At 43.5% G+C, this 27,534-nt stretch overlaps 1 protein-coding gene across 1 annotated transcript in view; it reads left to right on the forward strand.

Annotated features, from left to right (window-relative positions):
* kcnh3 (potassium voltage-gated channel, subfamily H (eag-related), member 3) overlaps positions 1 to 27,534 on the forward strand; it is a 144,566-nt gene that overhangs the window by 97,318 nt on the left and 19,714 nt on the right. Inside the window, exons 3-10 of the mRNA XM_072686616.1 lie at positions 2,951 to 3,085; positions 7,234 to 7,373; positions 8,692 to 8,944; positions 10,486 to 10,643; positions 10,833 to 11,040; positions 15,936 to 16,319; positions 22,882 to 23,081; positions 24,283 to 24,532. Of these exons, the coding sequence (XP_072542717.1) occupies positions 2,951 to 3,085; positions 7,234 to 7,373; positions 8,692 to 8,944; positions 10,486 to 10,643; positions 10,833 to 11,040; positions 15,936 to 16,319; positions 22,882 to 23,081; positions 24,283 to 24,532 (1,728 nt within the window). The remainder of the gene's footprint in view (positions 1 to 2,950; positions 3,086 to 7,233; positions 7,374 to 8,691; positions 8,945 to 10,485; positions 10,644 to 10,832; positions 11,041 to 15,935; positions 16,320 to 22,881; positions 23,082 to 24,282; positions 24,533 to 27,534) is intronic.

A 27,534-nucleotide genomic window follows, 5' to 3' on the forward strand; every position in this document is an offset into this window, starting at 1 on the left:
GTGTTCTCTGGAATGATGGTGGTGGAGCTCCATCCATGAAGTAGGGTGGTGATCATCCAACATCCTGACTTTACTAACGCACGTGTCGCTGAATGCAATTACATCCTCACAGCAATGCTCCTCCAACATCTAGTAGGAGGCCTTCTTCTTCCCTGGACAGTAGAGACAGTTACTCCAACAAAAGCAGGATCAGCTCTTTTTGACATCCTTGATTTCAAAAGAAACGATGATGAATGAGCAGGTGTCCCAATACTTTTGTCCATGCGGTCTGAAATCTGAACCCAAAACCAAACCCAAGAAGTTATTGAGAAATGTCTCAAAATGTTGCCCTCGCCCACAGCCCTCTCCGTACACACTCTGCACCCGGTCTCAGTTTGATTTCTAACTCACACTGTCTGTCAGTTTTGTGCGGGTTCGAGTGTAAAGGGAATAGTAGATCACAGCTGCCCGACAGGAACTCGTACCTGTGCAGTTGCACAGCTGCTGCACTGGATTACACTCCTGCCACTCATAGCAGGGCTTACACAAGCTGCACCTGTCAATCATCTCTTTCTCAGTTTCACTCTCTGAGATCTGTGTAAGCAATATGCACTCTACACTCGACACAGACAGTGTTTCTAATAAAGTGGCCAATGAGTGGACGTACAATATAAGGGGTTCCAATATGTTAAACCAGGGAGAAAACGAAAGGTAGGTGTTTCTAATAAAGTGGCCAGTGAAAAAAAAAAAAAAAAAGTTATGGGTGGCCAGTGAGAAAACACTAGTTAGGTGTTTCCAATAAAGTGGCCTGAGAGTAGAAGCACAATTTATGGGTTTCCAATATAGTGGCCAGGGAATGGAATCACTAGGGAGATGTTTCTAATAAAGTGGCCTGTGAGTGGACGCCCAAGGGAGGGGTTTCCAATAAAGTGACCACAGAGCGAAATCACAAGGTAGGTGTTTCTAATAAAGTGGATAGTGAGTAAAATCACAGCATAGGTGTTTCTAATAAAGTGGCCAGTGAGAAAATACTAGTTAGGTGTTTCTAATAAAGTGACCACAGAGCGGAATCAGAAAGGAGGGATTTCCAATAAAGTGGCCAGGGAGTGGAATCAGTAGGTAGGTGTTTCTAATAAAATGGCCAGTGAGTGGAAGCCCAAGGGAGGGGTTTCCAATAAAGTGACCACCGAGCGGAATCACAGGGGAGGGGTTTTCAAAGTGGCCAGGGAGTGAATATACAGGTTTTCTTTACCTGTATGAGTCGACCTGTTCTGTCGATGTGTGTGTGTGTGTGTGTGTCTAACACACTGTAGATTGACACACCATTTAACAGACCGCCCATGTCCTCGTTCATTTGAAAAGCAAACCGCTGTGTGTTTTTCTTCGGCAGCTTTTCAATTTAATTAGGAATTCATTTCATGTTTTATGTCGATTGCATCGGCCGAACGCTCCATTTGACAAATTAGAGTTAGTGTTTTTCCAAACCAGGCTGTTTTTCTCTCATTTCCGTATCTGAATACAAACACACACACACACACATAAACACACATATAAACACACAACCAGTTTAATTTAGCTCCAGTGATTTTCCCCCTGAATTCCTCCTTTGCTGTACGAGCTGCTCTACTCAACCCGCCTTTGCAGCCACTTCTGTGCCACTTCACGGGCTCCTGAGGAGCTCTTTGAAACTCACTCAATTAGAAATAATGCAGTCCTGATGACTCTCGAAGTTAGAAAGAAGGGATACGCTCCTGTTCAGCTCTGTTTATACTGCTATTTATTTGTTGTTATCTCTGTATATGTTTTTATACTTTACTTAATTTAGTTTATTTCATTTTATTTGAGTCATGTCTTCTTATATATTCAGCCTTAAACTCATATATCTTGTTATCATAGTATTCTACTGCTAGCTGTACTGTGTATAACTCAAATAAACTCAAATAACACTTTAAAACTAACCCCTTACACAGCAGGGGTCTCCGCTCAGTCAGCCCTCGTGTGTTGAGAAGTCTGATGGCGTAGGGGTAGAAGCTGCTACTATAAACCTCTATTACCAGAGAACAGCCCCACCGGTTGTACAGACATCCCTGTAGTTACTGAGTAACACACCGCAGTGTGTGATAAGCCGTGGAGTGTTAAGGGGTTAACCTCTAAACCAGTGCTGCCAAGAAGAGTTCAATATCCAACCCACATTCTACCAGTAGCTTTATGATGGCTGCCAAAAGCCTCCAGTCAAGGTGTTATGATAGACGTGAATATTGGATAGAGTGCAGTATGGGTAATTGTGTTGTGAGCCTGAATTAAACATTAATATCCAGACATAAGGAAATAATAAAAAGTATAATTAATAAAATGCCTTGTGAAAGCATCTAAAATACTTTTATTATTTATAAAAATAAATAATAATAAAATAATATATATTTAATATATATATGTATAGCTCCAGAAAAAATTAAGAGACCACCCTACATGATCAGTTTCTCCGGTTTTACTATTTATATGCAGTGCATATATGTGCATATATTTAGAGCATTTATTTATTACAGAAATATATTTATTTTTATTACATTTATTATACAGAGATGACAACTGCTTAAAAACAGCTGCTCAAATAATGCAAAGAAATGATTATAATAATTCTAATGTAAAGACGTTATTATTCAAATTTAAACACAGTTCTAATATCTGAACTTTGAGAGCAGTCAGAAATCACTATGGTGAAATAATAACCTCAACTGACCAATCACAGCCCTGATTGCCCGGCCGGCTCTCCACTAGTCTTTCACATCGCTGTTGAGACGTTCATAGTCTGCAGATTCATATTAAGTAGTCTCTTAATTTTTTCCAGAGCTGTGTATACGTGTATATATACGTGTGTGTGTGTGTGTCTGATCAGCAGTGTAAGTGTGGGGCTATAGAGCTTTTATGATTGTGTTAATGCCCAGCTGTTGTCAACGGCTCTGATTGGCAGGAACTCAGTTCTGGTGTCTGCTGGACATTGTGCCCATCAAGAACGAGAAGGGAGAGGTGGTGCTGTTTCTGGTGTCCCATAAAGACATAACGGACAATAAGAAGGACCAGGATGAACAGCAGTGCCCTGAGACAGGTGAGTATACACACACACACACACACACACACACACACTCACATAGGTCAGTGAGGTAGAGACATAGTAACCCTCAGCAGGTCAGGTAAACACTGTGTACAGGTATTCACGGCCTGCTGACACTAACCTCAGGCTCTGTCACTGAGAAGAGTGTGTGTGCTTCACCTGACACACACACACACACACACACACACACACACGCACACACAACTGTTCTGCCTTTCCTGTGCAATTACTGACAGCTTCATATGCTCTCTCTCTCTGTCTCTCTCGCTGATGATGAGTCATTCTATCTGGACAGGCCGTATGTAGGTCAGCGCTCCACGTGGCAATCACTGTTACTGTAACACTGTAGTCCATCTCACCACCAACCACAAACCAGCCCCCAGACAGACAGTCAGAGAGAGAGAGGGAGGTGCTGGTTCCTTGGGGGGGGCAAGCCATCAACCGTGCACTTCGCAGGGCTTGATTTAGGGCGTGTCAGTGTGTCTTTGCTATGGTAACGACGGGAGAAGTACCCCTTGCGTGGCTCAAAATGATCAAAATTCTTCTTCTTAATTAATTATGGCTGTGTTTTGGGCGAGGAGCTCTTTGAAACTCACTGAATTAGAAGTAATTCAGTCCTGATGACTCTCGAATACTTAATTTATGTTATTTTTCATTTTATTTGAGTCATGTCTTCTTATATATTCAGCCTTACACTCATATATATTGTTGTTATCATAGTATTCTACTGCGAGCTGTACTGTGTATAACTCAAATAAACTCAAATAACACTTCGAAACTAACCCCTTACACAGTGGGGGTCTCCGCTTAGTCAGCCCTCGTGTGTTGAGAAGTCTGATGGCGTAGGGGTAGAAGCTGCTACTACAAACCTCTATTACCAGAGAACAGCCCCACCGGTTGTACAGACATCCCTGTAGTTACTGAGTAACACACTGCAGTGTGTGATAAGCCGTGGAGTGTTAAGGGGTTAACCTCTAAACCAGTGCTGCCAAGAAGAGTTCAATATCCAACCCACATTCTACCAGTAGCTTTATGATGGCTGCCAAAAGCAGTATGGGTAATTATTATTTTAATTAATATCCAGACTAAGAAAATAATAAAAAAGTATGATTAATAGAATGCAACAATAAACCAATCAGCGTGTCGCTCGCCATTGTTTTCAGTCAGTGGAGCTCCTCCTGTGTTTTCCACTACCACAAGATAATAGCAGTACGCCAGAAACTGACCTGAACACCCCTCATTTCGAGACCACCGCGCCCATCAGCGTAGATATATATTAGCGTTTCTGTTTAAATGACACAGGTGGAAGACGTGAAAATAGACTGCTGGCGGGGTGGAAGATAGCAATGAGCCTCAAGGCTTCAATGAGACTTAATTGTCATTCGCATCACATGTGGTACATGGGGTGGAACAAAATTGAGATCTCAAGGTCCCAGTTGCACTCAAAGAACAATTATTGAATAAATAAAATAATAATGATAATAAAAAAGATCTAAAACCGTTGGATTATGGATGTGGCAGATCATTCAAAAAGCAGCCCAGACTAAAAAACCTCAAAGACGCCTTCAAAAAAAACTTCTGTAGGCGGAATAGGTGAATATACACTGCATGTCCGAATGTTTGTGGACACCCCTTCTAATAAGGAATGCATTCAGCAGCTTTAAGTTGCACCCATTGCTGTTCAAATGCACACTAACACGCAGCTTGTCTATTCCCTGTAGAGAAGAAGTACTGCCAATAGAATAGGACTCTCTGGAGGAGATAAACACAGTGAACCTATTGGCACCATGCTGCCTAATAATGCCAGGCGTGGGCTAAAAGGGTGTAAGGGAGGCACTGTGTTTTCTGGAATGATGATTGGTGCTCCATCCAATACTTCTGGGATGAGTCTGGAGTTGGAATAGATGAACTAAGGTGCTGTTCCTGACCTCATCCTCAACACTCCTGTTGCTGTATGCAGTCAAATCCTCACAGCAGTGCTCCTCCAGGATCTAGTAGAAAGCTTTCATCTTCCCTTGACAGTAAAGGCTACTCTACAGTTACTCCATTCCCCTTGATTTCAGAGGGAACAATAAAATAGGCAAGCGTCCCAATACTTTTGTCCGTGAAGTGTAAATGATAGGGGGCCTTTGATATATGTTTAAAAACAGAATGAAGAACAGAACAGGATGAATGAAAGTGACGGCAATATGAAAAGTAAGGACATGAGACAGGGGAGCTCAGGGAGCACAGGGTGAGCGCAGATATGCTGCCTACGTCAGTCCTCCTTTAAGAGGTGCCGAACCCTCTGAAACAGCGTTAATGCTGGGCGCCGTACACTTGTGCTTTGTTTTTGATGGTTGCATAAGCTCAGTCCTTCTCTATTATTCATTATTAGCGGCAGCGAGAGTAATCTTTCATGTAGCGAAAGGTACGCGTCCATCAGAATTAGCGGTTATTCAATCAGGGCCTGAATTCAAGTATGCTTACCTTGTGTGATCTGCAAAACAGCGATGAGCAGGAACAATAGGCAGCACTTCAGTATAGGGGCTCCTGAAGTACGCATATTAAGCCTTATAAGCCTGTAGCTGGGTATTACCTTGCTGCTGCATTGTCACACAGTAACCAGGGTGAATTAAGCATTTCCTAAAGCACGCTTTTTATGTGTAGTCAGCTTTTGGCTTCATAAGACTTCACAACACTTGTGTCCTTATGAGGCTTTATAAAAGCTTAATGGCTAAAGTCTACAGTGTTTTGCAAGAGATCATGAGGTACAGTACATAAAAAGGTCCCCTTCTGAAATGCCTAATTCACCCAGATTAATGTTAAGGTTAATAGTAATTAGCAGCCAGTTAATTACCAATGACTGCCTTTATAAGGGTTTATAATGGAGTGACAATGAACACCTACAATATTGTGCAGACAATTATTAAGTATAATATCCAACTGCAGTGCTCTCAAAAAAATCCTAATTCACTCAGATTAATGATATAGTAATTTGCAGCCACTACTATTCACTAATTACTGTCACTAAAGGACATAATAGTGGGCACCTACAATGTTACGCAGACAATAATGAGGTATAGTAGAGACAGAAAAAGCTCTGGGAAATGCTAAGTTCACCAAAATGAACGATATAGTAATTAGCAGCCAGTTAATTACCAATTACGGCCTTTATATGGGTTTATAGGGGAGTGACAATGGACACCTACAGTATTGTGCAGACAGTTATTAAGTATAATATTCAACTACAGTGCTCTCAAAACATGCTTTGATCTCCCAGATTAATGACATAGTAATTAGCAGCCCCTACTACTTACTAATTACTGTCACTAAAGGACATTTGGACACCTAATATGTTATGCAGAAGATAAAAAGGTATAGCAGAGACAGAAAAAGCTCTGGGAAATGCTAAGTTCACCCAAATGATCGATATAGTAATTAGCAGCCAGTTAATTACCAATGACTGCCTTTATAAGGGTTTATAAGGTTGTGATAATGGACACTTACAATATTGTGCAGACAGTTATGAGGTATAATATACAAATAAAGTGCTCTCAAAAATGCATCGTTCACCCAGATTAATGACATTAATGACAACAATTAGCAGCCACTATTACTTACTAGCATCCACGACCACTCCCTAATTACTATCACTAAAGGACATAAAAATTCACTGAAGGAAATAATAGTGAACACCTACGATGTTACACAGATGATAATGAGGTATTGTAGAGACAGAAAAAGATCTGGGAAATGCTTAGTTCACCCAAATGAACGATATAGTAATTAGCAGCCTGTTAATTACCAATGACTGCCTTTATAAGGGTTTAAAAGAGAGTGACAATGAACACCTACAATACTGTGCAGACAATCATGAGGTATATTATCCAAAAAAAGTGCTCTCAAAAAATTCTTAATTTACTCAGATTAATGATATAGTAATTAGCAGCCACTACTAGTCACTAAGTACTGTCACTAAATGACATAATAGTGGGCACCTACAATGTTACACAGATGATAACAATGAGGTATTGTAGAGACAGAAAAAGCTCTGGGAAATGCTTAGTTCACCCAAATGAATGATATAGTAATTAGCGGCCAGTTACTATGGTGTAAATCAAGTGGAAAGTAACCTACATTTAAATTTGTTCTCTGACCAGATGAGGAGACGGGACTGGAGGTCCACAAGGTCACGCGACCCCAGGGCTTCAACGCTAACCGCCGCCGCAGCCGGGCCGTGCTGTACCAGCTGTCCGGGCACCTGCAGAAACAAGACAAGAGCAAGCTCAAGATCAACAACGTAAGCGGATCAGTAGCAAATCGGCAGATTTACCCCCTCAAGAAAAAGACCTGTAGTTCCATAAACATCACTTTCTGAGGCACAGTCTTGGATGTTAGTCCAGTTCCCCGTCTTCCACAGCTTCATTTACATCATGGCAAACATGTTACATCTAGAGTCTGCTGTTAGCCCCAAGATCACAGAAACGTACCTGAAGGCTAATCCCACAAACACTGCCAGCTCATTTCGAGGACTTCAGGTGTTAAACACGATCACCTCCGGGTGGTTCCAGGGCTGAAGACCTGGCTGGTGTTGAGGCCTGCTGTGTTTACCTTGTTTATGGCGTGTGGATAGAATACAGCCCTCCAGTGATATTGACGGACCTTGAAGGAGAGGAGGATAAACAGTAGTTTGTATTCAGCGCTGAAAAGGCTCGGCTCACATCCACGCTAAAAAAATCATTCATCAAAGCTAGAGCCAGGCTGTGCTAGCAGTGTACAGATCAGTTCGCTGGCTTGAAATAAGTTTCCAGCGAGACTTCACAGTCCTGTAGTTCTCATTTTTGCTTTTAAAGCTGCTGTTTAGGAGATACAAGGTTTTGCTCTCAGGCCTTTTGGTTCCTACATCTGGTGTTGGTGTTTAGATCAGGTGTTTAGATCCCTATGTTGTTCATGAACCTACCTCCACCATGTTTGGAGGCTGTGCTTTAGCCAGGCTAGCTCTTACTGTAAGCTGTTGATGAACCTACCTCCACCATGTTTGGAGGCTGTACTTAAGCCTGGCTAGCTCTCACTGTGAGCTGTTGATGATGGACCTACCTCCACCATGTTTGGGGGCTGTACTTTAGCCTGGCTAGCTCTCACTGTGAGCTGTTGATGATGGAACTACCTCCACCATGTTTGAAGGCTGTGCTTTAGCCAGGCTAGCTCTTACTGTAAGCTGTTGATGAACCAACCTCCACCATGTTTGGGGGCTGTACTTTAGCCTGGCTAGCTCTCACTGTGAGCTGTTGATGATGGAACTACCTCCACCATGTTTGAAGGCTGTGCTTTAGCCAGGCTAGCTCTCACTGTGAGCTGTTGATGATGGAACTACCTCCACCATGTTTGAAGGCTGTGCTTTAGCCTGGCTAGCTCTTACTGTAAGCTGTTGATGAAACTGCCTCCACCATGTTTGGAGGCTGTACTTTAGCCTGGCTAGCTCTCACTGTGAGCTGTTGATGATGGAACTACCTCCACCATGTTTGAAGGCTGTACTTTAGCCTGGCTAGCTCTGTTGATGAAACTACCATGTTGTTCACCACTGGCATGATGTTCTACTCCTTCTTCTCTCTTCACAGAATATGTTTGGCGAGAAGCCACCCATTCCAGAGTACAAAGTGGCCGCCATTCAAAAATCCCGCTTCATCCTACTTCATTACGGTACCTTCAAGGCTGGCTGGGATTGGTTGATCCTGCTAGCCACCTTCTACGTAGCCGTCACGGTTCCTTATAATGTGTGTTTTACCGTGGTGGGGGGCCGGGACGACGGATCAACCCCCAGAAGCCCGCCAAGTGTGAGCGACATCCTTGTGGAGATCCTTTTTATTCTAGGTAAGGGACGTCCCAATTAGCACCTTGGCTATGGTGCTCATTCAACATCACTCCCATGGCATTAGCATGATCTGGTTACAGGCCTCGTCCAACGCTGCTTACGTGGTCTTAGCATGCCAGATACGAGCCTCATCCAACACATGCAGCATTTAGCATGCTGGCGACCAGTCTCATCCGACATTGCTACCACGGCATTAGCACACCACCTACAGGCCTTGTCCAGCATCACTACATTTGCATTAGCGCAGCCCAGCTCGCTTAACTATGTTCATGATTTTGTGACTGTATATTGCCTTCTATGCCAGGACCACGCCTACAGCTGTCCGTTAGCTCAGTGCTAACTGTTCTCTGAACTCGTCACCCCATCGCCTACCCCATTGAGTTAGTCTCAAACAGCGCTACATCTATACAGTGGCCTTCTTGGCATGGTTTGAGATGAGTCTGATTTCTTATGTAGGTCACACGATGCTAACAGATGAATTACAGCTTCAGTAAGTTAGCTAGTTAGCTACGCTAGCCTTGTAGTTGCAGTTCCTGGTCCTGATTTAGCAAGGAAAAAAGAAAAGGTAGCTAGCTAGTCTGATATATATATATATATATATATATATATATATATATATATATATATATATATATATACGTTATACATATAGAACCCCAACAAAGTCCAATCCAGACTAAAACCGCTCCACACTCAGCCGGCCCGAGTTTTTAAAGGCGACTTTGAGCTACCGCATGAAATTATAATTCTTTGCGTCCCGCAGTGCAAACAGAGTGAGCGGGATATATTTGGCAGCCAAAATGAAAGAGTAGACTGGGAGGGAATGTGAATGAGTTTACAGGGCCAGTAGGTGGAGGGGGTGGGGGCGGTAGAAATTCCTTCGTACACAAAAAAAACGAAGAATCGGGGCTAGCTTGGGATGGCAGTTTTTCTTTTTTTCTCTGACTTTGAACAGACTGAAAATAAAGACTGCCGTAATCACGAGCCAGCTAAGCCTTATATTTGTGCCTCTCTCTGCTGAATAAACTCTTCTGTTGTGTTCAGAAACAAGCGCAGAACTCCACTTTCAATATCAGCCGGGCTTATTTTTAATAAACTCCTCATTAAAAGCCGGCTGATTTTAAGAGTGCATCTCCCGGCATTGATTTTAATGGCTTCAAACTGCTTCATGTTTACTAACAGCTTGTTTTGTTCATTAAGCGATGGTCTCATCACGATGAAAGAAGATAGATGTCAGATCGTTCTCCAAAAAACGCTTCGGATTTCTCTGGCAGAGCTGCTCCAGTTTATTAGCTTTGTTTCAGCTTTGATGAGACGTTGCCTGGAGCTACGTCCTTCTCGAAGCTTAAGGAAAGAAGGAAAGCAAAAGCTGGTCCTTCACATGTATTTTTCATAAAAAAAAAGAAAACGCTCCCAACTCACCAAGTTCATGAAGTCATATTTTAAACATTCATCGCAGCTCAGACTGATTAAACTCATTAGAAACAACACTGATCCATCGTGTTGACTCTCTGTTGTGTCTCTGTTGAATCTGTGGCAGACATCCTGTTGAACTTCCGCACCACATTTGTGAGCACGTCAGGCCAGGTGGTGTACGATGCTCGCTCTATCTGTGTGCACTACGTCACCACCTGGCTCTTCGTGGACCTGATTGCGGCATTGCCTTTCGACCTGCTCTACGCATTCAATGTCAGCGTGGTGAGTGTGCATGTCTGTCTGGCTTCTAAACCGTCAATTTTTAACATTGGAGTTGGACCTAGTACTTAACCTTGAGGTACGCCACAGTGTACGATTCGTATAATAATGTACAGCAACAGGTTTTGCAGTCGGTTTCAGTGCAGTCCATGACTTGATCCCAAGCTGAGTGTATGTTCCTCATGTCCACAGTACTTCGGGGTCCATCTTTTGAAGACGGTTCGGCTGTTGAGACTTCTCCGCCTGCTGCAGAAGCTGGAGCGATACTCGCAGTACAGCGCCGTGGTGCTCACCTTGCTCATGTCCATGTTCGCTCTGCTGGCTCATTGGATGGCTTGCGTCTGGTACTTCATTGGCCGCCGTGAGATCGAGAATAATAGCCCTGGGTCCTGGGACATTGGTGAGTGTTAAGATTGAACCCCCTGTATTGCGGTACAGTGGGATTCAACCCTATTCAATGCATTTAACCCATGGCAGTGAACATCCACACACTCTGGGGGGTTAGGTGCCTTAGCTTGCTTAAGGGCTTACCAGGCATGGATGCTCGATCTTGGAATCGAGGCAGTGACCTTCTGGTCCTAAGCCCACTTTTTTTAACCCTTAGGGGTTGATATGTTGATTTATTTCCTTACTTTACAACAAAGCATAGATCCGAATAGTATGAGCTGATGAATTTAACAGATATATTTTATCAGATATATACGTTTATCAGCTGAATTCAGAATCCCATCCCCAAATACCCTTAACAACTCTCTCAACATCTCCACCGGGCTCAGGTTATGTTAGCGTGATAAAGTCTTCATAAAATCCACATAAAAGAGTCCCGCTGAGTCGGTCTCATGTATCTTCACATCTGTAAAGATCTTTTATAAAACAGCTCATGGTTTTCGGGAGATCTTATTCTCGCCTCGATCATTACAGAATGAATGTCCCTAATAACCTCACATGCTGTGCCTCGCTAGGACAATGTATCTTATTCCACTGCCTCTCCTGCTTGTTCCAGAGAAACAACCAACCCTCTTTTCACAAATGGAAATGGCTTTTCTGCACCCCATTCAAACATAATGCTTAGGGAGATTGGAGGAAAAAGGGCAGGTGAGGTAGAAACCACGTTTTTTAGAAACCACGTAAACTTTAGGGCACAGCTTCCCAAGCGAGGAAGGCCAGGGAGTCGCTCATTTAATCTGGGGAGGCCTTTTAGTGGAGGTCTGAGCCCTTTTACCCTAATTAACCAGACCTTAATTAGCTTGTTAGGGCTTTGGCTTGTTCACAGTCATCGTTAGGAAAGGCCAGGTGATGCAAATTTCAAAGCTTTGTTAAAACCCCACTTCTCAAACCCACATCCCAACAGTCAGCAGCTATGGGTTCCTCCACTGCTCCACAGGTGTAGAGCTGTGGAGCAGTGGAGAACTGGGTTCTCTGGATTGGTGGACAGTGCTTCATTTAATACATCCATACTGGGATGAGTCATGCATCCTGACCTCACTTATTAGGCTTGTTGCGGAAAGCAATCAAATCCTCACAGCAATGCTCCTCCAAAATGTAGTCAAAAGCCATCTTCTTCCCTGGACAGTAGAGACAGTTACTCAGTTACAAAAGCAGAAGAAGCTCTTTTTAATGGCCTTGATTTCAGAAGAAACAATGAACAATGAGCAGGTGTCCCAATACCTTTGTCCATTGATTGTATGGGTTGCAGCAAGAAAATATCTGGACCACCTGTTGGTATCTATGGACCGTTTTGAGATCATCTACATCGACTGAATGGTTCTTTTGGGCACTAAAGGCGGTTCTTCTATGGTTTCTGTCCAATTACACAGTTTGGCTCCCTTGTTTGGCCCTTTTGGTGTTGGAATGATTGCGGCCGGAGGAACATAGGGAATCGGGAATGCTGTGTTCACACTGTGCAGTGCAGTTTGCAGCACTGCAGGAGTAAATGTGAGACAATCAGTGGCTGGAATATCTGTAGTTCTGTCGGTGTGTCTGACAGCGTAATGAGGCCGGCAGAAAGAATGGCTGTGATATGATATAAAAGAATCACAGATGTTAAATTAAAGTGCATAAATTTGCTGGAATTTTAAATTGATTTTGGCTTGTTGCCACCTTCTTGGCATTTCCTTGTTCTCTATGGAAATTGAGTGCTATATATGGAAATCAGATACGGTAGAGAAAAGGCTGTGTGTGTGTGTGTGTGTGTGTGTGTGTGTGTGTGTGTGTGAGTGTGTGTTTCAGGTTTAAACATGAGATGAAACAGCCATGTATAGCCACGGTCATAAAAACCAAACACTGTTTTTAAGAGCTGCACTTTAAAGATCACTTAGCAACATTCAATTTTATAAAATAAATAAATAAATAATAAATAAATAAACACAGATTCACTCTATTTGAAATTTATATGATGCATAAAGACATTGTACACATGCTACAAGCTATTTCCACAGTACTTACGCTATATGCTATATTTATGCCGAAAGTTTGTGGACACTCCTTATAATGAATGCAGAGGGATATTTCTGCATTTATTTTCAATATAATTTTTTATCCAATTTTACTCCTCATTAGTACTCTCCCCCTATCACATGTAATGCTTCCGACAATGCCACCGGGCAGCCGCTACCACTACCCAGCTCTGACGCATTGCCAGCTTCACACTGAAGAGAGCAAGCCATCTACCCACCTGGAGAGAGCAAGGCCAGTTGTGCTCTCTCTGGCTCTGGCTGCTGATGACAGACAGCATGATCCAGGATTCGAACCAGCAATCCTCGGGTCCTCGGGACAGAGTGGCAGCACCTTCGTCCACTGGACCGCTTGGAGTCGCCTATATGCATATGTATGTTGTCCATTAAAGAATGTATGATGGAGCTAATCCCCAGTAAGAGAACCGTCCAAGCTATATTGATGACCTTTATGTCCGTGATCAGTGTAGGTAAACATCTGGCCACACCTGTACATGTGAGTAAATGTCATTTTGGCCTATTTGTCTACACATTATACTGTGCAGCTGGTATTTTCACATGAGGTAAACCCTAAAAAATGGCACGAGGTTTTCATCCGACAGCGCTTGGCATGGCTGCTTTGGTTAAAAATAGGCCAGGTGTTTAGACAGGTGAGTGACGGACAAATAAGAGTGTATGTGAGCGCATGCAATCTTGAAACCTTTGCCCCTGGCCTCTCTCTGTTTCCTCATACCTGTCAGCTTTCAGCAGTGGGATCGTGCTGTCGGAGCAGTGCCATATCTCCGAATATCACAGCAGAGGTCTTGAGTGGGGCGCAGTCCTGCTGTTACTTCCTCCAGCTACAGCGCGGCAGTCAGACTGACAGGCTGAGTGAACACAGCAGAGATTGAAGGGCTGGGAAACAGATTTAAGCCAGAAGGGACAAACAGTGACACTCTTTTACAGACGCTGTGCCGTGCTGCTTTGCTGCAATCTGTAAAAAGGGTTCTGTAGTAAAGGCAGGGGGTATAAATAGAAGCGAGACAACTGAGCTATTTGAATTGTTGACCCTCTTAAACCGTCAGTTTAAAGAGAATATTGCATAATTCAGTGTTTGAGATGAACTCAGAAGTCGGGGTTAGCTGTGAAATTGTGCTTCATTGTAGAGAAACTTGACTCAGATTTCTTTACATGGAATGGAATCAGCCAACACCAATATAGCCATTTTATTTACTACCCAAACCCACCAGTGAACCTACATGCATCTTATGAGTCTTATATGGACTGTTGATGATGGTGAAATAGTAAATATCTGAAAAACATACGGTTTCTTTGAGGACTACGTAAGGGCTGAACAACACCCTACACGTGTACTTCCACTATGAATAGATTTAGAAAATACATTTAATAATAAAGCTGGGAATTTAAAGGGTTACATGAATCTTCAGCATGATCATTATACCGCCATTTTTAAGAGTGTAGAGCAGGAGTCATCTGCTTTGACCCATGAGGGACACAGTCCTGTATAGGTTGGTGATTATCCTGCATAAACAGACTTAATAAACATAGTAATTAAGAATTCATCAGGTGTGTTTCCACAGAGAAATCATCAGACTGTGCTGGAGTCCAGCCTTCAGGGTCAGAATTGATGAAAGCCTGCTGTACAGGATGCCGCAGCTCAGCTCTTAAATAAATGGAAGAGGTTTCAGGACCACGGACAGAGGCGGAGCATCTAAGCACTGGATGAATGCGTTTTAGTGCTGTGGATGGAGTCAGTGACACTAAGCACTGAAACGGATGGAGTTTCAGCACCACGGACAGAGTCAGGAACTCCCACCTCTTTCAGCACCGCGGACAGATACAGTCTCTTTTAGCGCTGAGTTGAAGAGGGTTTCAGTACCATGGACAGAGCCCATTGACTACCACCACTAAATGGATGGGTTTCAGTACCACGGACAGCGCCCAGTGACTCCCACCGCTGAATGGATGGGTTTCAGTACCACGGACAGAGTCAGTGGCCTCTAGCACTAAATGGAGAGGGGGTTCAGAACCAAGGACAGAGGCAGTGACTCCTAACACAGAATAAGATAAGAGATAGTCCACTGACTCTGTCCGTGGTACTGAAACCCATCCATTTAGCGGTGGGAGTCACTGGGCGCTGTCCATGGTACTGAAACCCATCCATTTAGGAATGAAAGGGGGTTTCAGCTTCAGCTTTACAGAGACATAGTGCTTCTAAAGACAGTGACTTTAAAGCTTCTTTACACTCACACATCTCTTTTACACAGATTGACAATCTATTGTAATGTAAAGTGTAAAGTGTAGCCTCTTTTTTGTAAATATTGATTAAACCTCACAGGTCTGAGCAGATCAGGACGCGATGCAGGTGTAATGCTGATAATGATGTTGATGCAGCTTCGTCGTGCTGCCTAGATACATGAAAATGAGGAGGCTCTGCCTGTGGGAATAGTACACTTGATACTTGAAGGCTTTAAAAAACACAAGATCATTCAGTCTGTCTCAGTCATGACTCTCTTTCTCTCTCTGTGTATACATATACTCTTTACGTCCAAATATTTATGGACACCACTTCTAATGAATGCACTCAGCTACTTTAAGTTGTATAAAGCCCCGCCCAGCATTCAGTTGTGGAGCAGTGAGACTGTACTTTCAGGATGAGATGGGGTGGTGATCACCCAACATCCTGACTTCACTAATGCTCTTGTCACTGCATAGGCAGGATAAACCCCTTCTTAATACCTTTGATTTTAGAACAAACAGTGAATGAGCCGGTGTCCCAATACTTTTGTCCAAAAATATGAAGGTATCTAATGGTCTCTCTCTGTTTCGCCATCTCTCTCAGGTTGGCTACATGAGCTGGCGAAGCGTCTGGGAACGCCATACTTCCTCTCGCCCCTGACGTCGCTCCTGCCTGACTCGCTGCAGCCCAGCTTCCTGGACGGACTCAGCGCTAACTCGAGTCAGTGGAACTCCTCGGGCGCCGAAGCCGCCGTGCAGGACAGCACGGTGAACTCCAGCCGGTGGAACGGGACAGGGGCGGGGCCAGCGGGCAGTGTCAGCGCAGGGCAGGAGGGCTCGGTGCTAGGGGGCGGACCCTCGGTGAGAAGCTCCTACGTCACCTCGCTGTACTTCGCTCTGAGCAGCCTGACCAGCGTGGGCTTCGGCAACGTCTCGGCCAACACAGACTCGGAGAAGATCTTCTCCATCTGCACCATGCTGATCGGAGGTGAGGATGTGGTAGTGCTGAGGGTGTACAGGGTCTGATGAGGGGGTATGTCCCATTACTGTCAAAGTGGGCGGATCTTGGCAAAACCCACCAAACCACTTATCTGACCTGATCAGTCTGGAACCTTTGGAGGTTCTTCAGTTTGAAACTATGTAGAAAGCTCTTCAGATGTTTTGAGGAACCTCCATGGAACTTTCTTCTTCAGGGTTCCTCAAAGCACCTTAAGAGGTTCCTCCACAGGTTCAAACTGAAGAACCCCTAAAGGTCCCTCAAGGAGCTTATACCTTTAACAGTACAGCAGTTCAGCCCCACTCATTTACAGTAGGAGGAAGTGTTTCAGCCCTAGGTGCTTCTTTCTTTCCTAATGAGACACAATACAGGACATCCAGTCAGAATGGAGGTCATTTACATATTTCAGTCTTAAAGGTACAGTAACAGAAATAGACCTCAAGTAGAAATTTTAGATGAAAATTCAGGATATGGGCCCTTTAATCTACCATCTAATCAATAAAGCCAGAATGTTATACATGTAAATGTACAGTGCATGTTGTGAATGGGCAGTGCTGGTCAGTGGTGGGCAGTGGTTGGTCAGTGTGCCCTTGGTTTAAAGGGATGAGCACCGGAAAAACATTTATCCTTATTATAATCTAATTTTCATAGCACTATAATAAGGAACAAGTGTGTGCGTGTGTGTGTGTGTGTGTGTGTGTGTGTGTGAAGAAGTGATTGTTGAGACAGAGCAGAAAATAACCGTAACCAAATCAGGGACACTGTGTGACTGATAAGATCCAGATAACCCCCTGACTCAGAACCAGAGCCAAGCCGATGCATTGCTCTCGCTGTTAAAGTGTCCATATCCTCAATTTCCTTTGATCTTTCGTTGTGCCTTTAAGAGTGACATATGTAAATGAGCTCTCAGGATGCTTAGTGAGTGGGTGGGTTTATCGGCTCAGCTAAATTGGCTAAATTGGGTAAAAACTTGGGTCTAATATTAAAAATCAGGTCAAAATATAAGGGACTCCCCTTATCAGTGCAAGTGATACGAAGGTTAATTGGGTAAATAAAAAAAAAATAAAAATTGTGTACAAATGTACAAAAAATGTATTTTAATACTAAAATGTTTTCGCATTAATTAATTGATGTTATGAAATAATCTTCAGGACTGACTCTTAAGCTGTGGATAAGGGAGACGGCTTTACGGGGTTGCGGTGTGAGCTGAGATGCTAACCGGGTGTCAGATGATGAGTGTGTGTTTGGTCCACTAACTGTTCCCTCTCTGGTCATTATGCTAAACCGTGCTGTGCTGGGAGTGTGTTATGTCATGCAGCATTACCGGTGCGCCATAGCCCGAAGTCATTTGAATATTCGGTAATCTCATTAACTGTTCCCGCCCCCTGCAGCTGCCCTCATGAATATGCAGAAGCATGTGCTTTTGTTTTCTCTCCACCCGGACGAGACTGTGAGGATCTCACCCCACCCCACCCCTTCTGGTAACACACTCCTTTACGTTCTAGGTACTAGCTAGGTAACTGTGTGGTACAAGTTTATTTCGGTTCTAGGTACTAGAACATGAAAGATACTGGAACATACACTGTGTGTCCAAATGTTTGTGGACACCCCTTATGAAGAATGCATTCGGCTACTTTAGGTTGCACCCATTGCTGACACAGACGTGCAAATGCACACAGACAGCTTGTCTAGCTTGTCCCTGTAGAGAATGTGGATAAGGGACCATGGTTGGAACCATCCTGTTACCCTAGATAATTCCCTAGAACCTTAAACTGTGTAGCTCACACACTTACATTATAGGACTCCTTTCCTGTTGCACCTGCCTGCACAACCAAGTGGCATATTCCCTTATTGGTTCCTTGGACTGCAATTCCCACAGGACTACACTTCCTGCTGCACTGCGTTTTATCCATCACAGCTGCACCTCTCGCGCTGGAGCGCACTTCACCAAGCCGCTGCGGATATTAACGTCGGTGTTCCACTCGACCGCATTTGCGTTTACACCGTGTTTTCCTTTGACATCTGTTGTGATTAAAGCAGCGGTTCTTCCGGATACGTTCCCCATTAGACCGCATCATTTATTGATCCCACCGTTTCCCCGTGCCGTGAGCGCGTCTGGGCCTCAGACAGTTTCACCAAGCTCTACGTCTTACCGTCGGCGCACAGTGTGAAGCAGCCACACAGCGACTGATTGCTAATGCTGGGATGAATAGATAAGCGCTGACTGTGCATACAGTACGCTGCGCTGATTACCGTAAACGAACCCATTTTCATTATAAGAATCCAGCCATAGTAAGAATTAAATGGCCCAAATGTATGGAGTGTATAGACTGAATGAGCTTTATGGTGTGTATAGAGTGTATAAACTGAATAGGCCGTATGGAGTATATGGAGTGTATGGAGTGTATTGGCTGTATCGAGTGTATAGAATGTATGGAGTATATGGACTGTATAGACCGTATGCACTGCATGGAGTACATGAACTGAATGAAGTGTATAATCTGAATGGAGTGTATGGACTGTATAGACTGCATGCACAGTATGGACTGTATGGAGTTTATGGAGTGTATGGACTGAATGTAGTGTATGGACTCTATAAGAGTTTATGGACTATATGGAGTGTATGGAGTGTATTGGCTGTATCGAGTGTATGGACTGTATGGAGTGTATGGACTTTATGGGCTGTATGGAGTGTATAGACCGTATGGACTGTATGGAGTGTATGGACTGTATGGAGTGTATGGAGTATATGGACTTTATAGACCATATTGAGTGTATGGAGTGTATATGTTGTATTGGCTGTATGGAGTGTATAAAGTGTATGGACTGTATGGAGTGTATGGAGTATATGGACTTTATAGACCATATTGAGTGTATGGAGTGTATATGTTGTATTGGCTGTATGGAGTGTATGAAGTGTATGGACTGAATAGACTGTATGGACTGTATGGAGTTTATGGCTTGTATGGGCTATATGTGTTTTATGGAGTGTATAGACAGTATAGACCGTATGGACTGTATGGACTATATGGAGTGTATGGAGTATATGGACTGTATGAAGTGTATGAGGTGTATGGACTGTATAGACCGTATGGACTGTATGTGCTTTATGGACTGTATGGATTATATGGATTATATGGAGTGTATGGAGTGTATGCAGCCCAGAGTGAATAGTATGTTGTGAATATTGGCACTTGGCTAAAGGTCAGGCTCAGATGATTCTAGGTATATTCATCTCATTAGTGGTGATCACCACCAACCCACTAATCATAAAAGCATGAATAGTCTCCAGTCATGCAGTAACTATAGATTATTACCCAGTGCAGTAGAAGCCTGGGATTTTCTATAGAACGAATCCCTGTTCCTGCTCGAGCAAGCTCTGTGTGATCTGTTCCAACACTTCGCCTCAGTCACATGACCAGCAATGAGTCACAAGCACAAGCCACAGCATTGGACTGGTCGTGCCTCAGGACCCACATTTGTCCTTTATCGTTACATCACAATGCGGCAATTTAACTTTCTAACGCCTCTAATTTATTTCACAAATAATTTTCAGTGCAGAAATCTTTATAGTTCTGTTCGGTGACGCCTCCGGCCTTCAGCATGGAAAAAAAACACACTCCGTGTCCTCATTTCATTCCAAGGCCATTATTGGGCCCCTGTTTCAATGTTGTGCTCAACAGGACCTTGAATAGTGTTGAATAGTGAGCGTTTTTAATAATAACTTAAAAATTCTCCTAACTCACATTTTTAAATGTGCCAAGCCTCCAAATCATCAGTAAATGATCTGAAGCTGAAACTGATTCAGCACTGTTTAAAGAGGTTTAGTCTGTGGCTCCGCCCCCTCAGTCTGTTTACTGTTTATTTCCATCTGCAGGTTAGAGCGCCTCCTATCACATGGAATAGGGAAGGTCTTCCTATCCTATTCTCAGACTCCTGACCATGGAGGATAAAGCTGAGGTGTTGATGGGATCTGACCTTACAACCTCCTGAGTCTCTTTACAAGCAGGCAGTTAGACAGTCGCTCCACTCTAGAGCTGTGAAGCCGTGTGCATTTCTGTGTCTGAGAAAGAAGGGAAGGTGAATTCGCTCAGAGCTGTACGCTTTTTTCATGTAGGGTCATTTCACAGCTCTGGACCGGCCCTACGGTCTAACTGCTGCTCTTCATAAAGTGTGAGGAGGTCATGAGTTCAAATCCCAGCAAGGCCTCATAAAGAGCTCCATTATCAAAAGCAGACGCCCAGTCTGGAGACGCCATGTGATGGGAAGGCCGAACTTGCAGATGGGAACTTGCAGGCGGAGCCACAAGCTAAACATCTGTGTGTCCTACCTGTGTTGACTATGGTGGCTAGGTCCACTGAAATCTTTACCAGGCTCCTTAAGGTCTAGACTGGCCATTGGGATCCCTGAGACATTTCCTAGTGACCATTACCTGTCAGTTACAGTTGACTTGGATGGTCAAGCCAGATGCAAAGATGCACATCCACCAATCAACCCCTCCCCCCTGTGCCATCTATCATGTGATTGGTTCTACATAGAAAAGCTGCTCATAAGCCTAAGGTCATCATGGCCAGTGGCAAAGCCTGTCAGCGGTTGCTGAATGCCATCAAATTCTCACAGCATTGTTCCAGCATCTAGTGTAAAGTCTTCCCAGAGATGTAGAGGCTGTTCCTGTTCCGATTTTAGAAGAAGCGCAGAACGTGGACGTGGCTCCTTGCCCTGAGCAGGCTGTTATAGTGGACAGTGTGATGGGTGTGTGGGCAGGAGAAAGGTTAGGAGGGGATTTTGGGGGCTAAGAGCGGAGAGAAAGAGGTCTGGCAACACCTGAGATACACACACACACACACACACACACACACACACACACACACACACACACACGCACACACACACACACATATCTAAATCTGCCACCAAGTCTGAGCACTAAGGGCCATTACTGTGGCAGCCAGCTGACAGCTGCTGAGCCACCCACACCCAAATCACACACATTCACACACACTCACACACACACACACACACACACACACACTCACACACACTCACACACACACACACACATGCCGAGGCAGATTTTTTTTAGCTCACAACAGGCAGTGGACTACAACATGTAGCATATATACACATGCACCTCATTACCAAAGCGAGGAGGCCAACAGGCACACACTGCTAATTACGTAATTCAACCCATAGCTGTACAACACCTGTCTCTCTCTCTCTCTCTCTCTCTCTCTCTTACTCACACACACACACACAGATATACACACAGATATACACACAGATATACACACATCCCACCCAGCTTCAACCGTACCACCCTCCTTACTCCATTCCTTCGCAGCGTTCTGGGCTCTGAAGGTTGTAACTCTCACTTTTACAGTCCCCTGTTCTAGATAATTACTGTATATGTAGTGTGAGGAACCTCACACTAATGTGGTTAATATCTAGAATCTGGAAGCCTGTTTTTCATGCTTCCTGTTTATCTGCCAATATCTAGAACATCAGTGTTACCTGGAAGCCTGATTTGTACCTCATTCTTATCTGGTTAATATCTAGAACATCAGTGTTACATGGAAGCCTGATTTGTACCTCATTCTTATCTGGTTGTTATCTAGAACATAAGTGTTACCTGAATCCTGTTTTTCTACTTCCTGTTTATCTGCTAATATCTAGAACATAAGTATTACCTGAAAGTCTGTTTAGTACCTCATACTTATCTGGTTAATATCTAGAACATCAGTGTTACCTGAAAGCTAGTGTTTGTACTTGCTGTTTATCTGCTAATATCTAGAACATAAGTGTTACCTGGAAGCCCGTTTTGTACCTCACACTGACCTGGTTATTATCTAGAACATAGATGTTACCTGAAAGCCTGTTTTTCTACTTCCTGTTTATCTGCTAATATCTAGAACATAAGTGTTACCTGGAAGCCCGTTTTGTACCTCACACCAACCTGGTTATTATCTAGAACATTACATAAAACATCATTTAGCCTTGTTTAATAATCCGTGCTCATGACTTCACTCTGACTGTTCGGACTTGTGGCCTCAAGAACCGTCAGCAAAAACATGGGGTGGAATTGTACGGTTCTCTCGCCGGTGCTAAATGAGTTGAGTTGGTTGGTGCTGCAGTGGTGATGGAGAACACTCGAGCGTCAGAGAGAGACAGAGGGGGAGAGAGAGAACAAAGCCATTGTAAAGTCATTAGCTGCTGTCTAGACGAATAGATGCGAGAATGAGACGGAGCAGGACGGAGCATTACATAAGAACCCTCACTCTAGAACAGGAGCCGAGGGAACGCTCTTTCTACTGCACACTTACACTGTCTTTACATCACTGATCATGATCATACACTAACAGCGCCAACAAGTTCTCTTTGGGGGTGACCCCCACTGAAGAACCAAATTGTTCCAATTGAGTCACCGGCCTGTTGGTGGGAATCGGAAGTGACTGAATCACTGAATCACTGAATCACTCCCTGTTTGCAGTTCCTAGTGGCTGTCCCCAAAAGCCCGATCTCACAGTTTCTCCTCTGTGTGTCCGTGTGTGTCCAGCGCTGATGCACGCCGTGGTCTTCGGGAACGTTACGGCCATCATCCAGCGCATGTACTCCCGCCGCTCGCTCTACCACACCCGCACCAAAGACCTGAAGGACTTCATCCGCGTGCACCGGCTGCCCAAGGCCCTGGAGCAGCGCATGCTGGAGTGCTTCCAGACCACGTGGTCCGTCAACAACGGCATCGACGTCAGTGAGGTGGGCCTCTTCCATTTGTAGAAACTGCTGTAGCGTAGCCTAGCTTATTGTCTCTCTCTCTCTCTCTCTCTCTCTCTCTCTCTCTCTCACCTTATCTCTCCTATCACCTGCTCTTACTCTCACCTCCATTCTCACATAATCAACTTACCTTAGCAACCCTCTCTCTCTCTTCCTCTCTGTGCCTATATATACACCCCTTGTAATGCATTCATTATATATATATATATATATATATATATATATATGTCCAAATGTTTGTGGACACCCCTTGTAATGAATGCATTCAGCTACTAAGTTGCACCCATTGCTAACATGCAGCTTATCTAGCCCTCGTAGAGAAGTACTGCCAATAGAACAGGACTCTCTACAGCAGATAAGCTTGAAGCTATTGACACCATGCTGCCTCCTAATGCCAGGCGTGGGCTGGTAGAGGGGTATAACGCCCCAGCATTGAGGAGCTGTGGAGCAATGGAAGAACTTCCAGTGTTCTCTGGAATGATGGTGGTGAAGCTCCATCCAGTACTTTTGGATGGGATGAGTTGGGGAGTTTGGGAAAGATGAGGTGAGGTGGTGATCATCATCCAACAACCTGACCTCACCAACGCTCTTGTCGCTGAATGCAATCAAATCCTCACAGCAATGCCCCTCCTCCAAAATCTAGTAGAAAGTCTTCTTCGCTGGACAGTAGAGACAGTTACTACAACAAAAGCAGGAGAAACTCTTTTTAATAGCCTTGATTTCAGATGAAACAATGAATAAGTAGGTGTCCCAATACTTTTGTCAATATAGTGTGTGTGTGTGTGTGTGTGTATATATACATATCCTATTCACTTCTGGATTTAACTTTATCTCTCTCGTCCCGTTCTCTACACTCCTAGAAATAAAGGTTCTTCAAAGGGTTCTTTGAACGATGCAGTAGAACCCTTTTGGTTCCGTAAAGAATTCTTTTCATAAACAGATCTGTGGGTGTGAAGAACCTTTAAATTGATAATCAACCTTTTTATCAGGTGAAGGTTCTTTAAACCATGAACAGGTTCTTCACACTCACAGATCACTCTTTTTAGAACCTAAAGTGGTTCTTCCTGAGCATTGCTCAAAGAAAAGAGGGTCTAGCACAGAGCCCTGTGGGACACCGTTGCATGAGTTTGATGTCTCTCTCTCTCTCTCGCTCTCTCTCTCTCTCTCTCTCTCTTTCTCTCAGCTCCTGAAGGACTTCCCCGATGAGCTGCGAGCCGATATCGCGATGCACCTGAACAAGGAGCTGCTGCAGCTGCCTCTGTTCGAGTCGGCGAGCCGTGGCTGCCTCCGCTCGCTCTCCCTCATCATAAAGACGTCCTTCTGCGCTCCCGGGGAGTTCCTCATCCGCCAGGGTGATGCCTTGCAGGCCATCTACTTCGTCTGCTCCGGCTCCATGGAGGTTCTCAAGGACAACACTGTACTGGCCATCCTGGGTGAGTCGCACAAGTATAACACACATCAGAGCGTGGGGTCAGCTGAGCTATGCCGCCTTCTGTATCAGAGAAGGTTAAGGGCTTTGTTCAGTGGCCCATCCATGGGCCTGGGTGTCGAACCCACAACCCTGTGATCAATATGAGTTACCACTGAATCTCCAGGGTCCTCCTGGTACTTCTGGTTCTCGTAATAGCCAATCCGTTCCTGACCTTAAGAGAAATGAGGCCACGTCCGCTTCATTTGGTTTGCTTATCGGTTCTTGTTTGTGGCGTCCCACAGGGCTCTATTTTAGGGCCTAGAAAACTGCTGAAAATGAAGACAGCTAGGAAGTGTGGGCTTATGTACAGAGGTTGAAGCTCAGAGGCACTCAGTCCCGGGCGTGTCTTCGTACGCATGGTTTTGGGGGGCGTAAATCAATGCAAATAAATGCTGATTAAATCGGAAAGAGCTCGTCTTTCCCGCTGAGATCAGGCTACGTTCTCACGTAACTGAGAGGCAGCCAGGCACAGTCAAACTCCTGGATCCAGCTCAGTTGGCCGTGTTTCACTTTCCCCTCTGCATTCACTGCGGCTCAGACGGAGAGCGAGGTACTTTGCATGCTGTGATGCTGACGTGACCCACTTCCTGTCGGACTGGAGTAAAGGAGCGTGAATGACAGCGTTTCAAGTCTGTAAACGGCACAGATTCCGAGTTCGGCCTGAACTGGAGTAGCAGAGCTCACATGAAGACGTTTCAGTCAGGGGCGCTGTCTTTCCGGAAGCAACCACCTCCCAGATCGGTGTCCTACGTTCCGAAGTTTAAACCAAACCAGCTTTACCAAACACTTACAAACAGGATATGCCTGAATTCTACAGTTTATATACATTTACATTATATATATATTCATATATGCATACTTATATATATCTATTACATATCTATTACATATATTCTAGTACATGGACACTACATGGCTAAGTTTATATACGATAAATGTAAGTTTATAAACTGTAAATATTTAACACTGACAGATTTATATAAAAGTTAATGAATAGAATGGATGTTTACCTTATTATTAACAATGTTAATAGATAATTTAAATATATATATATATATATATATATATATATATATATATATATATAACTATTAATTTTTAAGTGAAGGAGTGAAGTTTATAAACTAATTTTCTGAAAACTAATTATATAATTTCAATAAAATAGCTGGTTAAAAAGTAAACAAGCTTGCTTCAGACTTACAGTGTTTATTTTAGTGAAACTACAGTAAAACGTGCAGCTGTTTATATACAGTAAATACTGTTAACACAGTTAGTCTCAGTTTATATACAATAAATAATATTTTCATATACAGCCTCTCCGTTAACACAGTAGACACCATTTATATACAGTCTTTGTTAGTTTATAGGCAGCAAATTCAATGTATATACAGTATATAACAGTTTATGCACTGTAAATGGCATTAATATATAGTGTCTATCAATGTATACATTGATATACTGAATATGAATTACATACAGTTAGTTATATACAATACACAGCAGTTTATATACAGTACATATTGTTTATATGCTGTAAATATTGTTCATATACAGTAGATAAGGAGTTATGGTACTGCCCAATGTCTATACCTTATACACAGTATATATCAACTCTATATGTCCATTTATATACAGTGTATATTAGTTTATATACATTATACATGTCAGTATATATTATCTACGGTATAAATTCACTTATATACACTACACAGTAGTTTTCATGATTCATTTATATATACAATCAGTTATCTACACTATAAATGTAGAAATTAATTTATATGCCGTGTACATATCAGTTTATTTACAGTATGTATTCACTATAAAAATGGTTAGTGTCAGTTTATATACACTATCAGTTTATATACACTATACATTAGTTTATATACAGTATAAATTAATTTATATACAATGTACATATCAGTTTATTTACAATATAAGTAAACTTGTAAACTTGCATACACTATACATATTGGATTACATACACTATACATTAGCTTATATACAGTATAAATGAATTTATATACAGTATATATATATATCAGTTTATATACAGAAAATATTATTATTTTTTAGATTTAAATAAAGGGTGTGAGCAGAAACAGCTGGCAGAAACTTCCCCTAAAGGTTAAGGTCAGGCTGAGTGTGTTTTTGCACAACGCCCCCCTGTGTTCAGTGATCCACAGAGCCTACGCACTGAAACCATGTTTACAGAAACTACAGCTGAAGTAATGCTGAGTGTGTACGCTGACTCGGCTCTGTCTGGCTCAATAGAAATGTGAGACATCATTAGAACTCAGGTCACACAGCTGGTGTCGCCCGCCGCTCGCCCGCCGCTCGCCCGCCAGCCTACGAGTGTTCAGGGGGAAACCTCAGCCTCACAAGTCAAGAGCGCTTAGCACACAATTCAGCAGAGGAAACGAGTCAGACGCTCAGAGGCGGCCGTGACGAAGCCTTCTGATATTAACATCCCTCCCACCTGCCAGAGCCACTGTACACCCGTATACACACACACACACACACACTGCTCCTATTTAAACTCTGCAGAAGCAAAAGTGATTCACATCTTTTTAATTACTCTGAATTAGGACACACACACACTCATAGACAGACACACACACTTCTGCACAGACACACACACACACACACACACTTACGCAGGCTGTGATTTCACTAAACAAACCTCATCCACCCACCAGCTCCTCTCGCAACTGTCTTGAAGGCACTCCTACATCATTTTCAGCTCTATTGAACAGTAAATGTCTCTCTCCCACTCTGTGCTCTCTCTCTCTCTCTCTTTTCATTTTTGCTGGGTCTGTATTATTCTGGCTAATTGTGTAAGCTATCTGTGTGTAGCAGGCAGCTGTACTGTGTTAGGCACATTCTCACACACACACACATGCACACACACACACACCTTCAGTACAGTGTGTGGGAGTGTGTGTGCTGGAGAGATTAGCATCAGTG

Source organism: Salminus brasiliensis, chromosome 8 (genome assembly GCF_030463535.1).
Source record: "Salminus brasiliensis chromosome 8, fSalBra1.hap2, whole genome shotgun sequence".
NCBI classification, from domain to species: domain Eukaryota; kingdom Metazoa; phylum Chordata; class Actinopteri; order Characiformes; family Bryconidae; genus Salminus; species Salminus brasiliensis.